Raw genomic sequence first — 15117 nt, 5'->3', positions numbered from 1 at the left:
TGTTGTGTATGGAGAATTTTGGGTACTTTTTTTTTTCCTGCAATTTCATAAGTGAGCGCAATTTTAAGCCTTCGCATGTTTTTAGTGCAATTTTAGTTTTTTCATAAAATTACTCGATTGCTGATCCTTCCTGCCCCTGGGGCATACAAACTCTATTAAAGGGGTGCCAGGACTGGACATTATGGGGGACCCTGCAGCCAAGGACCAGGTTGCATACAGAGTCTTGACTTCTCTAAAGTCAAGGTTAAGCCCCACCCCTGTCATTTACCTGTCAAATCACAGATACTGTGTTGTTCTCTGAGATTCTGCCAAGTGACAGTTGAAAGATGGAGTGGGTCTTAAATGCAGGAGAAGATAGTTCATCTTGATTTGGAGAGAGGTAGAGGTAGAATGTAGGGTCCTGCCTGCACTTCACAAAAACAACATTTTTAAATGCAACACATGCTGACACAAATATTTACTTATATATTTCTTTTAAAAAAAACACAGTGTGTAATGCCCTTTGATGGTTAAAGGGCTCGTTTACACTTGTGTTTGAGGTTTTTAATGCCCCCTTAACTGCTCCCCCTTATGCTGCAAAGAGAGCACAGGGGGGAGTACATATGCTTTGGCTGCATCTCTTACAGCAAACATTATCCCTGCTGCTGTATTCAGCAGGCAGTACCACCAACTGAATGTGACCCATTCAACTGAATAGGGGCGCCTTGAGATAGCGTCCTAACCACCTGCCAAATACTATCTGAAGAGCGATCTGAATGTGGATCACTGATCAGAGAGCAGCATAAGTGTAAACAAGAACATAAAGTGTATATGCAAGCACCCGCTGGTGTACATATGTGCTAGGATGTTACCACCACTGGCTCCCAGCTGGCGATCATTTTCAAGGACCAGCAGAGCAGTGTTGTTTGTTGTCATAAATGGTTTTCAAGAGGCAAAATGGAGAGGAGCTACTATATTGAATGCAAGCACCTTGTAGCTGTCCAAGTAAGAGAAGAAAAAGGGACATTTCTGTTACAAAGGTATAGAATACAGTCATGTAAAGGTCAGGAAAGTAAAACCTGGGCTCGTCCGGGATTTGAACCCGGGACCTCTCGCACCCTAAGCGAGAATCATACCCCTAGACCAACGAGCCAGCTGCTGATGGATTGTACAGATGTTCTTATAGTGCCACATCAGCAGCACACGCTAGTCTATATCCTATTACACTGTCGGTACACACTGAGCAGAAAAATGTAGCTGGAGTAGCCAAAATCCAAAATAAAATGGCTGCAATAGTATAAAGATTTTTTTTACATCTGTACTTTTGCAAAGATTAAAACACACATTGTTTACCAGACCAAAACCAGACATCCATATAGTTATGTAGACTTTCCACATCGCTGTGATGCATTGCGGCACAGGCAGAAAAGGCATTCCTTTCTGTTACATGCGTTAAAGCGTCCCAGAGGAATGATTGTCCAAGAGACCCTTCAGCTAGCCACACATGCATTTTTTTTTTTTTTTTCAATATGAATGTTTGTAAAGCTCTATATTTTTTTTATCAGACATTCAATTATTTTTGATTTTCAATTGACCACATTTAAAAAAAAACACTTTTAGATTATGACCTGACCAAATTTACATTCAATTGGAAATAAAGAATTGAAAAGATAATCTATTGCTGTTTGGAGCCAGAAGATAGAAAATTAACAGCGCAATCTGCTTGCAAGTACCATAAGCAGATATGGACACAAAAAACACAAAATGCCATGGTCACATAAACTTTAAGCCACCAAGGGAGTATAGGCCAAGGAGATATGGGCACTAAAAACACAAGATGCTAAAATGGATATGGGCACAAAAAACACAAGATACCATATGGGGGCAAAAACAAGACATCAAGGTGACATGGGTACAAAACACACACAATACCAAGGGAATATAGGCACAAAAACTATAACATACCAAGAGGATATGGGCAAAAATAGCACAAGACACCTAAGAATATGGTCATAGAAAACTACAAGATGCTAAATGGATATGGACCCAAAAACCACAAGACACTGTATGGATGCAAAAACAGCAAGATATCAAGACAATATGGGCCCAAAAACTACACAATACCAAGGGAATATAGGCACAAAACTACAAGATACCAAGAAGATATGGATACAGAAATCACAAGACACCAAGGGGATTTGTGCCATTGTTACTGGAACTAAAACTCATGTGAAAATCCCACATTTCTTTTACTGGAGAGATTTCTTCTCTTTTTTTCTCTTGTGTCTACCAACTCTGCCAACTCACTCACCCAAGGGTCCCTAAAGAATTGAGCTCTGTCATTTCAAAGCCATTGTTTTGAATTTTTTAGGGACTCTTTAATGACTGGCATAGTACCACTGGATTGGTGTAAGGCCAATGTGGTGCCAATATTTAAAAAGGTGTCAAAATCTTTACCAAGTAATTATGGACTTGTTAGTTTAACTTCTATAGTTGCGAAGATACTGGAGAGTTTAATAAAAGACCACATAGATGAGTTCTTGCTGGAGAAAAATATTTTAAGCAACAGACAGCATGGATTCATGAAAGACAGAAGTTGTCAAACAAATCTGATTTTTTTTTATGAGGTGAGCAAAACCTTGGACAGAGGAGTAGCGGTTGACGTGGTATACTTGGACAGAGGGGCGACTGTGGATGTGGTATACTTGGACAGAGGGGCGGCAGTGGACGTGGTATACTTGGACAGAGGGGCGGCAGTGGACATGGTATACTTGGACAGAGGGGCGGCAGTGGACGTGGTATACTTGGACAGAGGGGTGGCAGTGGACGTGGTATACTTGGACAGAGGGGTGGCAGTGGACGTGGTATACTTGGACAGAGCAAAAGCATTTGGCACAGTTCCCCACACACAGCTAATGTGTAAGGTAAAGTCTACAGGCTTGGAAAAATCTGTATGTAAATGGAGAGAAAACTGGCTAAAAGATCGTATTCAGAGAGTAGTGGTTAATGATTCATACTCTGAATGGTCTAGGGTTGTCAGTGGTGTACCCCAAGGTTCAGTGTTGGGACCCTTACTTTTTAATATATTTATAAACAATATAGGGTCTGGGATTAAAAATCCCATTTCAGTCTTTGCAGATGACACCAAGCTGTGCAGTGGAGCTGTGGTCAGGTGCAATGCTTTGGCCAATAACAATGTGCCGCCATAGCGCTTTGCATTGTGGGACCCGCAGGCGAAAGGCCCACTGAATGCCCCAGATGTTGTGTGTTCAGCGAACACATGAACATCCAATGTTCGAGTTGAACATATGTTCGACTCGAACATATAGACCAGGGGTCTCCAAACTTTTCAAACAAAGTGCCAGTTTATGGTCCTTCAGGCTTTAAGAGGGCCGCAGTGTGGCCAGTGGGAGGAATCAGTTCAGCATCAGTTGGTGTCAGTGGGAGGAATACTGTTTCATAGCATTGGGAGGAATAGTGCACCAAGGGCCGGATAAAGGCTAGCAAAGGGCCACAGTTTGGAGACCATCCCTAACATGAAATATGATATAGATCATACACATATTTCTCTTAAAAGTTCCAATATTTCTTATCAGACTACTAGACCATGTAAATTTGGCATATTTGATGTCTAACTGATTAATGTAACCACATTTTAGGAAGGTAACTCCATTATAGCTGTAATTACGTAATATGAATTAGAGTTGAGAATTCGTAATGTATGAAAGTTCGGTTTCAGGTCAAAAACCAAACTCACAGATGATGTATTGCTCAACTGATCTCTTAGACCGCTGGTCTCCAAACTGCAGCCTGGGGACAGATGTGTCCCTTTCCTTGCCTTTATCAGGCCCTTGGGCACTATTTCTCCCACTGACACCAACAATGGGGCACTATACCTCCACTGACACCAAGGATGAAGCATTCCACCCACTTATACTAATGATGGGGCACTATTCCTCCCACTGACACCATTGATGGGGCACTATTCCTCCCACTGACACCATTGATGGGGCACTATTCCTCCCACTGACACCATTGATGGGGCACTATTCTTCCCTCTAATACCAATGATGGGGCACTATTCCTCCCTCTAATACCAATGATGGGGCATTGTTTGCCTTTTCTACTCACAATGACCACAGTCCGACCCTCTCAAAGTCAAAAAGACTGGCCCTTGTTTAGAAAGTTTGGAGACCCCTGGCTTAGACTGTTTACAGCAAGGCCATTTATGACAGAACTTCATTAGGAGTCTTTTGAAGATCTTGCTAGTGGTTTATGACAGTCTATTTTCTTTCTTAGGTGGACTTTGTTATGTTAAATGTGTCTTAAAGTGGTTGTAAAGGCTGCAGGTTTTTACCTTCATGCATTTTTATTCCAATCCAACGGACGGAAGGGGATTTTTTGCGGGTTGGATCGGATTGGATGTCAGCTGGTGTAAATGGACACATGCCCATTTATACTCACCGCTCCATAAAGGAGAATGGTGGTTCCAATCTGGTCCACCTGAAAAACGGGCAAGTGGACCCGATCGGAATGTCCATGTGAAAGAGGCCTAATACTCACCTGCACGATGTGCACGGGAGCCTTGTCTGTCTCAGGTCTCTCTCTTCCTGGGCTGAGACAAAGCAGCAGGAACCATTGGCTCCCACTGCTGTCAATCACAGCCAGTGAGCCAATGAGGAGAGAGCAGGGGTAGGGCTGAGCCGCATCTCTGGGTCTTATGGACGCATAGAGTGGGGCTCGGGAACAAGCACGCACCAGTGCCTGCATAGCAAGCAGCCTACTATTGGGGGCACTGGTCAAAGGGGGAGCAACCAGGAGTGCAGACGGGGGACTCGGGAAGAAGAGGATTTGGGCTGCTCTGTGCAAAACCATTGCACAGAGCAGGTAAGTATGACTTTTATTATTTACAAAAAAAAACTTTATTAAAACTGCAATTCATACAGGGTGTTTGTTACAGAAGAGATAAACTATGTGTAAGCTATAAGCAAGCACTACAACCCCCCCCCCATAAAAAAAAGAACTTTGAGCCCATCACCCCTCCATACAAGAATGTATGAACATGTGATGGGGGTGCCTACACAAGAAAATGTTGATTGTGCCACATGTGTAACTTAGCACTGGAGGGAAAGCAATAATTCTAGGTCCATTATTCATGGGTAACTAGTTGCAGACTCTGGACATATTACACACGCCCACAAAAGTGTCATCATTGTACACAGGGCATGTGGAAGTCCAGTCTTTCTGTCCTGCTTCCAGGACTTCCCCTGTCACAGTACTGGCAATTCAGCTCTGATTAATCAAAATGGCAGTGCTGAGGACATAGAGAAAGTGCTTACTGGAGCTGTCAAACTAAAGCAGTATGGCATTTCTCATAAGAAACAATGTTTCATTGTGTATCTGTTTATTCATCAACACATCAAAAGGATGAACTTCCATTTGCAGATAAAGTCAGCTAAAGCAACCTGAGAAGTAAAAAAAAAAAAAGTTTTTTTTTTTTTAAATTAAAAGTTCCTTTCTTTAACCCCTTATTAACCCATAGTTTATTATATTCAGCCCTAATTAACTCCATAGTCTCCTTCTCCATTCATTTATTATTTTTCTGCTGATTTTTTGGTTAATATTAACAAACAAAATATTAACAAACAAAAAAAATAAATATTATTAGTTAATAAAATAGAAACTATTTAATTTTTTTTGTTTGTTAATATTTGTACACCTTTAACATATATTTACAAATTTCACATTCATGAAAATGGAAAATTAGGAAAAAAAACAAACATTTTATTTAATTTGTAAATAGCTTTGCGATGCTTTGTACCAGAATCATAATTTTAAAACAGGACAAATTACAGAATAAAATTTGCACTTTTTATGTGCGGTAACACTATTTATTTTTAAACTAACACTGCTCAAATAAAGAGTGCGTTTTGTTACGTTTCATTCCGGGAAAAAAAAAAATTTTTGCAAGACAATATTCACAAAAAGAAAGCCTTGTCCTTAAAGCAGGGCTCCTCCCAAAAGGTGAAGTTACGCTTTAACTCTTTGTCACCCGCTCGCCATTAAGGATTGGCACCTTGGGGGAGCAGGTGACAAAATTTGACAGGTACCCGCTCCCACTTCCACTGTGTTCGCCTAAGGTGATTGGAAGCGGAAGTTGTCCTCCCCCCCCCCCCCATAGTCTTCTGGGATACATGAGAGGTCCCAGAAGACTATGGGGCCATTCACAAAGCTCAGTGCTTCTCGCGCATGCACAGTGCGCACCAGGCTGTGAAGCTGCAAGCTACACCGCCGGACCGAGGGCCAGGTGAGTTTCTGTATTTTAAAAGTCAGCAGCTACAATTTTTGTAGCTGCTGACTTTTATTTATTTATTTATTTTTTCAACTGGAACTCTGCTTTAAGATCAGTTCACACTATGCTCGGATATGAATCGCGCAGGAAAGTGCTGTGCGATTCATATGCAGTGCGATTTCATGCCCATTCATTTGAATGGGATGAAATCACACCACACTAAAAGTACTGCATGCACTATTTTTAAACGCACGGCAACTGCATTGCATGGTACAAAGTGCAGGCCATTGCAGGCAAAAGCAATGTGTTTGTGACCTGCGTTCGCAAATGCATTGAAAGTTAAGGGAAGCCCTTGGGGCCCTCAGGTCATTAGAACTAGTGTCCCCATTGGAAGACTTCGCCTGTTACTTTTCTAACCTAAAATTTGGGTTTCTTTTACTTTCAATGATAACGGTAAACAGGACACATAGAGAGGATGAATCTCCCGAACGGGGGCACAGACAGCAATATAAACTGACAGGGGTTCTAAAAAAGTTTCAGGTTTTTTTTTTTACTTAGCAAAAAAGTAAAAAACTCAGTGGTGATTAAATACCACCCAAAGAAAGCTCTATTTGTGTGAAAAGAAACATGATAAAAGTGTCATATGTTGCATGACCGCGCAATTGTCATTCAAAGTGCGACAGCGTTGAAAGCTGAAAATTGGCCTGGGCAGGAAGGGGTTATAAGAAAAGCCTAGTTGAAGTGGTTAAAGCGGAGTTCCACCCAAAAGGGGAAGTTCCACTTTAAAGATTGGTCCCCTGCTCCCCGTTAAGGATTGGCACCTTTGGGGAGCGGGTACCTGAAACTGACCCACTTGTGCTGTGATCGCCTAGGTGATTGGAAGTGGAACTTGTCCTCCTACCCTCCCTTCCCCGTAGATTTGTGGGACACATGATAGGTCCCAGAAGACGATGGGGCCATTCAGGAAGCCGCACGTTGTAACAGCCGGGTGCCCACACTGAAAATGCCAGTGCCTGGAACTCCAGATTCCTGGTGAAACTGGCTGCGGGGGACACACCGCGGGATCATGGGACAGGGGAGTGGCTGTTTTTACAGTGCACAGTACAGTGGAACTCCGCTTTGAGAAAGCTGCGCTGTGTATTTTGGGTGTACTGTCACTTTAACGGCACACAGGACCGTCAGAACACTGATTGGCACTGACTCCAGCTACTGTAAGAACTATCATTAGAAGGCAGAGGGCGTGGTTAGATAATTAGTGGCAGAGTGAGCAAGCCTTTGAGTTGTGGGCGTGTTTATACGAGTAGGGCGTGTCATTGTAGAGCCCGGGGGCGGGTCAGGATTGCATGGAAAGAATGCAGGGTGGATGTGGAGGGGGCGTGGTTAGATAATTAGTAGCCGCGTGGACTAGCCTAGAGAGCTTTGGAGCTGCGGGCGTGTTTATACGCGTAGGGCGTGTCGTAGAGCCCGTGGGCGGGTCAGGGTTGCTGGGAAAGAATGCAGAATGGGGGGTGGTTATGAGGGGGTGTGGTTAGATAATCAGTAGCAGTGTGAACTATCCTAGAGTTGGGGAGCTGTGGGCGTGTTTATACGCGTAGGGCGTGTCACTGTAGAGCCCGGGGGCGGGACGAGGCTGCGGGAAAAAAATACAAGGTAGGAGTGGTTATGGAGGGGGCGTGGTTAGATAATTAGTAGCAGCGTGGACTGGCCTAGCGCTTTGGAGCTGTGGGCGTGTTTATGCGCGTAGGGCGTGTCATTAAAGAGGCCGTGGGCGAGACACATGAAGGGGAAAGAATGTATGGTGTATGAAGGGGCGTGTCATTATAAAGCCTGTAGGCGGGTCTAGTCGGCCTGGAAAGAATGCATTGTGGGCGTGGTGTATGCGGGGGCGTGTCAATGTGTGTGTGCTGGCAGTGCAATGATGGCGTCCTGTGCGCTGCTGTCCGGGGCTCTGGTTCTCCTGCTGGCGGGTCCGCTGGCCGCCCTCCTGGAGCCCTATGACTTCCTGTACGATAACGGGGTGGAGGCGTACTATCGCTCCGACTGGCCCTCCGTCATCCTCAACATGGAGAAGGCGCTGCGCAACCGGGAGTTGGTCCGCCGACACCGCATCGGCTGCCGCCTGCAGTGCTCCTCCTCCGGGGACCCGTCCGCTGTGCCCCGGGAGTCGGGGGCCGTGCAGGACCTGAGCTTCTTCCACATGGTGCTGGAGCGGGCGGCCTGTGTGCGGCGCTGTGAGGAGGAGCGGATGGGAGCCCCGGCTGTGCGCTTTGGCATCGGAGAGGAGCTGGAGCTGGAGTTCAGCAAGAGGAGTCCCTACAACTACCTCCAGGTGGCCTACTTCAAGGTACCGCCCACCAGGGGCCCCGGGCCCCTACCACCGTCACTCTGCATGCTCACTGTCCATGAATAGACAGCCTCTGGTTCTCAGCAGGACTTTCATTATGCCTTTTAAAGTTCACCTTCACTCTTTACATCTTTATGTTCCAGTGCTCCTCCCATCCTCCCCAAATGTAGGGGACACCCTTTTACTGTAGGACCTTTCTTGCCTGGAATGGCACCCTGCGTTTGTATCCTCCAGGGGCCCCCACATCACATGTCCGGGGGGGGGGGGCTATTGGGGTACATTGGATGGCTGTGTAGCATCATGAGGGCAGTTAGACCTGGGAAGAGACTGCTGCCCGCAGATGGTGCCAACAAAGATGGCGGGTCCGGAGTGCGTTGGTTTTTGGTGGATGGTAGCGCTGGAGGCGGGCTATTATAGCTCAACCCAGTGGACCAGGTGAGAAGGGGTTAAGACCGATGTGATCCCCGGGGGATGAGGGAGAAGTTCTCCTTGGGGGGCCCATTCACTCCAGAACACGGAGTGGGAAAGGTGCGTTTCCTGCACCGCACACAAATGCGCTGCCCATGCTGGATGTGCCCTGCTGCTATGGTTTAGTAATGGCACCCGAAGCACATCGAACAAACAACGCATTTACACTCCGTCATATCAGGTGTGACTTTGCATGCCATGCGACTTGCCAGTTGCACGCTATTGTCTGCAATTACAGGGGTCATACTGGTGCGGTTCTGACTTGGTTGGAGCCGCACCGATTTCTAAAGTAGTACATGCATTACTATTGGTGCGATTTATATACACATCTGTGTCAGATGTCTTACAAATCGCACCTGAAATCGTCATCTCACCTGACTTTGAAATCGTTCGACTTCACTGTAAGTTTCATGATTTCAAAGTCGGTCTTGATGTGACCGGGGTGTTCATGTGGTGCCTGTACTGCGTTTTGTGCTTTTGGCATTCATTGAATAAATTGTCAAAACCGCAACGCACGGGAATGTGCAAAAACGCACGGCTTCTAATATGAACCAGCCCTGAGATGGAACTCTGGAAGAAATAATAGTCCTACCTTGCACAGCAAGGCCTGTCTGCCGGGTTCGGGGACAGTGAGCCCGGGTTCACACTTGTGCCGTGTGGTATATCGCATGTGATTTGTACAGGAACAGGGGCGGACTGACCATTTGGAAACTCGGGCACTGCCTGAGGGCCCGACGTCAGTAGGGGGCCTCATGAGATGCCCCTGGTACCTTTTTCATAGACTTTTTTTGAGTTTGGGCAAGGACACGGGGGCCCTATAATCCCCTATTGCCGGGGGCCCCATGAGTTGTCAGTCTGCCCCAGTACAGGAACCAATCCGTATTCCTGTGCAAATCAAATGCGAATTCTGTGTGGTGCGATTTGAGCCTTACATTTTATATGGCTCAAATGACACCGCATTCTCACTAAAAAGGTGCAGGACCCTTTTTTTGATCCGCACTGGAATCGGATCGCATGAGTAGTCGCGTCCATGAATTCCGATTCTGCACGTCGCACCGCATTTTGTGGCCCGATTTCAGGGTGTTAACATACACACCTGCAGCGGTTCTCATGAACAGGTTGCGATTGTGATGCAGTGCGGAACTGGCACAGAAAACGCTGAGAATTCTGCACCGCATCCGTGTGAATCCAGGCTAAGGCTGCTTTCACATTGCTCCATTGTGACAACACCTGTACATTTTGAAAAAAAACCCCACCAAATTGGTAGCCATGGGTGTATATTTGATGCATTTTTCCATTTATTTCAATCGGGAGGTGCGTTTTTTTTTATTTTTTTTTTTTAATCGCACCAAAAATGCATCATGCAGGACTTTTATAAACGCAATGGACTGGTGTGAAGAGCTCTATAGGATGTAATGTTCATGCATTTTTCTTCCACTTTTGGGCAGGTAAACCTGGAAGAAAAACTGATCATTGTGAAATGGGCCTAAGAGCACCTTTACTTTTCTGATCCTCTTCTCCCCTGGCAGGCAGTACTCCTCTGCTCTCCGCCAGTGCTGCCTCTCAACATGCTCATGGCCAGTGAAGGGCTATGGTCCCTGTATTGGACTTGATGTCAGAGGCATCTGAATGCTGGTGCATGGGGGAGAAGAGGCTGCAGGGATCGATGTAACCGCATGGAGGAAGCGTGCAGGGACAGAGGATCAGGTAAGTAAAACTGCTTTTCCCAATCCCCTCTAAATGAGTGGTGAACCCTTGTAGTGCCGATGCAGCCCCACTGCAAAGGAGGACTTTTAGTTTAGTTTGAAGTCCTTTTATTTTTAACCAATTTCAAAATGTCTTCCTTGGGGATCCTGCCAGGCCCAGTACTCTGACAACACCAAGCCTACAGCCTCACAGTTGGCAGTAGTGTTGTCAGTCCTCCCTGTGAACCGCTTCCTATCTAAGGCTAGGTTCACGCCTATGAAGTTTGCATTTGACCAATTTCTGCATTGTGTTTTGCCTTTTTGGCTGCTTTTTTTTTTTTCTTGTTGCTGGACAGATTTAAACGCAGCAAAAACGCACTACCTTTTCTGCAGCATTTTCATTGACATCTATAGAACCAAAAACACAACTTTTTGCATTAAAAAAAAGTCCCTGACTCTTTAAAAAAAACAAAACGCAGAGATGTAAACGTGTCCCATAGGAAATTATGTTAAATGGACTGTACTGCGTTTCTGCAGATCGCTGCGGAAAATGCTTAGGTGTGAATCTGGGGTAGTGGAACCAACAGGCAGCTGAAGGACATCCAGCAGGCTGACAGCCCTGCTCATCATGGTGAAGTGGTGGCTTGGCAGGACCTCCGGAAGAAACTTTGTAACAGATTAATAAAAAAAAAAAAAAAGGATTCAGACTGTACCCAGTGTGGCATGATGGCAGACAAGCTGAAAAAGGATTTTGTGTGGTTTAACCTGCCATCCAGTGTGATCCATTGTCTATCAACTACAACTCCCAGCAATCACAGCTCACGGGGTAGATTGGCAGCTGATCACTGTGCAGCTAATATGGGACTACTGGCAGGGCTGTGGATAAGGGGGTACCATTGGTCCTTCTGTACGGGGCCCAGGCAGCTGGGTGAATCGGATGTGGGCAGGCGCAGTGGGGGGGGAGGGCAATTACTGGAACTGATCCCCTGTATGGTTCTCTCTGCAGCACCTTCCAGTGCACCATACATTTCTGCTGCCTAAGCCCTCCACCCCTTCCCCGCTGCAAACACACTATAGGATCCTTAGGATGAAGAGTGGGGGAAGGGTCCGTAAATATGTCACATTTACCAGCCCCTTCCTTTCCTGAATGATCACAATGAGTGATTGGTACCGATCACTCACTGTGTTCAATCATATCTGAAGCCTAGTGAACTGTGTTTATTTGGGGGCCCTGTCATGTTGGCTGTACGGGGCCCCAGCAGCCCTGACTACAGGTCCCAGGGAATCCAGGGGAGCCGTAGTTCTGCTGGCCAGTTGTGACCTTAGTGCAGGCCATATACAGAGCGATTTTATGTACAGTCATATGGTGGATCAGTTTACGGTTTAGGAGAAAATATAATCAGATCAAACAAAATCGTTCAATGCAGCATCCTCACATTATTTGATTATTATTTATTTACTTTTTTCTCATTCAAGCTGTTCAGAATAATTGAGTTTGCAGAAATTGATGGCACAGTGTGTCCTCTCCATGATCATAGATTCAATCACATTGTTGGATTCTGTGAAGAATCGATCAGATCTTTGTGACCACTAACCTGACAGCAAGCATGTGCTCTGCACACTCGTTACTCTAATGATGTGCTTTGCCTGCTGAATGGAAAGTGTTCAGTGCAGCGGATCTGTGATTGGCCAGTTCTAGGGGGACTAGAAGTCGCAGCTTGCCATGGATATGCTCCTTGTCCGTCTCGATGATGGTCCAGGTGTGCGGAGGTTAGACAGCTGTGATTGGTGTTCCTGGTTCCAGAAGAGGACGCTGGCTGCATCTTCAGACTTCCCTCCCCCCATTCTGTGCACTGCCACGTAGTGAGGTGGGGAAATCCTCCGTCACTTCTCCCAGGAATGTCTCACTCCAGCAAGATCTGACTTCAGACTCTCCGCATTCCCTATGTGCCTGTCACTGGATATAGATGATTATCCTCATTGTCGATTGGCTCCATGCGTCTGACACTTGGAGTCGTGTGAAGTTTGTATGACTTTATACAGCCCGGTCTCCGGGAATATTCTTTACAAAGACCTTTCTATAGACGTGAACCATGAGCAGATCCAATATAAAGCAAGCCGATCACACGTAGGATTATACAGAGCTGAATGTTCAGGCTGAAAGGATTCCTTTTCCTAGAGATTAATAAATGCTGTCATTGCTCAGTGCTCTTTCTGCAAATGCCAGTTGCCTGGCTGCTGTGTTGACCCCCGGCGTTTGGGACTTTTGAGCCCCTGACCTAGAACAAGTGTGCAGATAAGAACTTCCGACCTAAGCCAGTTTCACATCTATTCGATTTGCAATGTTTTTTCAGTTTGGCAGAAACACACTTCCATCCCTTTAACATGATTTTCTATGGGTGACAATCACATCTGTGCGTTTTCAACTGGTGCGGTTTTTTTTTTTTTTTTGGAAAGGGTCAAGGACTTTGGCAGCAGCATGTAGTGTTAATATAAAATCAAAACTTGTGAGCTGCTAAAAAATCTTGGCAAAATACAATTGCTAATGAGTGTATCGCCTGCACCTAACACTCATACCAGTGTGTTTAATCAGTGATAAATGCCAAAATGTGCTGCGCTCCACTTTTAAATGATATTCACAAATGCTGTATACCACCTATATATGCATGTGCTCCCTTTTCCCCCGGTTCACATATATGCAGCCGTGCGGGCCACGTTTTGCACGGGCAAGAGAGCCCATTCATTTGAATGGACTCCCATGCACATGACGCGCAGGGAAGAAGTCCCTGCACTTCTTTGGAAAACGCAGCCCACACAGGAACCTCTGTTCCCAGTACGGTTGTGTTTTCCAATGCGGGCGGCGTGCCATTAGAACTAATGGCACCCGCCCGCGGGTCTGCATTTCTCTGTGCGGGTGGATTTTTGTGCGGATCTGCAGTGGCACCATTCACACAGATGCGAACCTAGGGTCAATCAATTTATTTATTTCAGGTACTTATATAGCGCTTTACATATATATATATATATATATATAGAACAGCCACATCAGTCCCTAACCCTCAAGGGGTGTACAATCTAAGGTCCCTAACTTACATTCATACACATTGGACTGGATCCAATTAACCTACCAGCATGTCTTTGGAGTGTGGGAGGAAACCGGAGTACCCAGAGGAAACCCACGCAGGCACAGGGAGAACATGCAAACTCCAGGCAGGTGGTGCCGTGGCTGGGATTCGAACCAATGACCCCAGTACTGCCAGGCGGAAGTGCTAACCATTTAGCCACTGTGCTCAATAAGTGCAATAAAAGATATTAAAAACGAGTGCTGTGAACATCCACTGTGGAAATCAGCGTCCATAGGCATAACACAAAAATGTCCATCTATCCTTCTTCAAACATTCGTGATCACTCGGCATATAATATTCTGTGCTTCTTGGCAAAATCTGTGCACCCCCGCCGGTTGTTCTCTCACTTCAAATGTATTAAGTGAGGTCATATTCTATCCCTTTAATTGGACCAAATGTGGATGGGATGGTGTCCTGCTGGATGGGATCCTTTTCATTTCATCAATTGGCTCTCCTCCCACGATGGTTAGTATAAAAAAATAATCAGGTCATAGTGTATTATCCTTGGATAACATTTTATATTTTTGTAAAGATCGCTTTGTGCAAAAAATTATACCCTCCTGAGTTTTTGGCAGTGGTGAAAATCCTATGTGTACCAGCTGGTGTCAGTATGGTACCATCGAGCGTCATGACGTCAAAGCCCCTTCACTCTGTGGTGCCATAGATTTCAATGGAAATGCATGAACAATGCATGCATTTTTTGTGTTTTCCTGCATAACAGAAACCTCCCGCAAGCAATATTAACGTATCCCAAAAATTCAAAACGCATTCAAAACATCAAACATGCGTAAAAAAAAAAAAAAAAATGCAAACCACACTGGAAAAATGAATCGAACACAGCCTTCATAGGTGTGCATCTAGCCAAAGGCCTGCCATGTACTAGTAGATATTCACTGGTAGTGCCCCTTCCCCAAGAAGATTTAAATTTGCTAATTATTCGTGGGGGCAAATCGATGTTTGTTTATAACCGTGGTGACAAAATTCAAGGGAGCAGGATGGAGAAATTTTCTCATGAATATGATTTTCGTTCGGTAAAGTCCATTCACTTCAAATTCAAATGTCAAAAACAATTATTTTTGAGTACTTCAAGCGACATTTGAATGTATTGATAAGAATTTTTGTACAAATGTTCCTATGTCTACTAGCATATGGCTTGCTTAGGGCTTGTCTTCACTTGTGGTTGGAGTGGGGGGGTAAAATAGGTGGTAATCAAGTTCTCCCCCC

The 15117-nt window shown here is 45.3% G+C and overlaps 1 protein-coding gene and 1 non-coding gene across 2 annotated transcripts in view; one reads left to right on the top strand and one right to left on the bottom strand.

The window, feature by feature from the left end:
• Positions 1-1060: 1060 nt before the first annotated feature.
• TRNAP-AGG (transfer RNA proline (anticodon AGG)) lies at positions 1061-1132 on the bottom strand. The gene has a single exon. It is a non-coding gene; the product is annotated as a tRNA-Pro (tRNA).
• Positions 1133-8169: 7037 nt separating this feature from the next.
• The window catches only part of P3H1 (prolyl 3-hydroxylase 1), a 49203-nt gene continuing 42255 nt past the window's right edge, over positions 8170-15117 (top strand). The window contains exon 1 of the mRNA XM_089659397.1: positions 8170-8615. Within this exon, the coding sequence (XP_089515523.1) occupies positions 8187-8615 (429 nt within the window). The 5' untranslated portion in view covers positions 8170-8186. The remainder of the gene's footprint in view (positions 8616-15117) is intronic.

Source organism: Staurois parvus, unplaced genomic scaffold (assembly GCF_062004578.1).
Source record: "Staurois parvus isolate SC_StPar_1 unplaced genomic scaffold, SC_StPar_1.0 ptg001151l, whole genome shotgun sequence".
NCBI classification, from domain to species: Eukaryota; Metazoa; Chordata; class Amphibia; order Anura; family Ranidae; genus Staurois; species Staurois parvus.
Note: the sequence above shows the minus strand (reverse complement) of the source record. Positions and strands in the feature narration are given on the sequence as shown.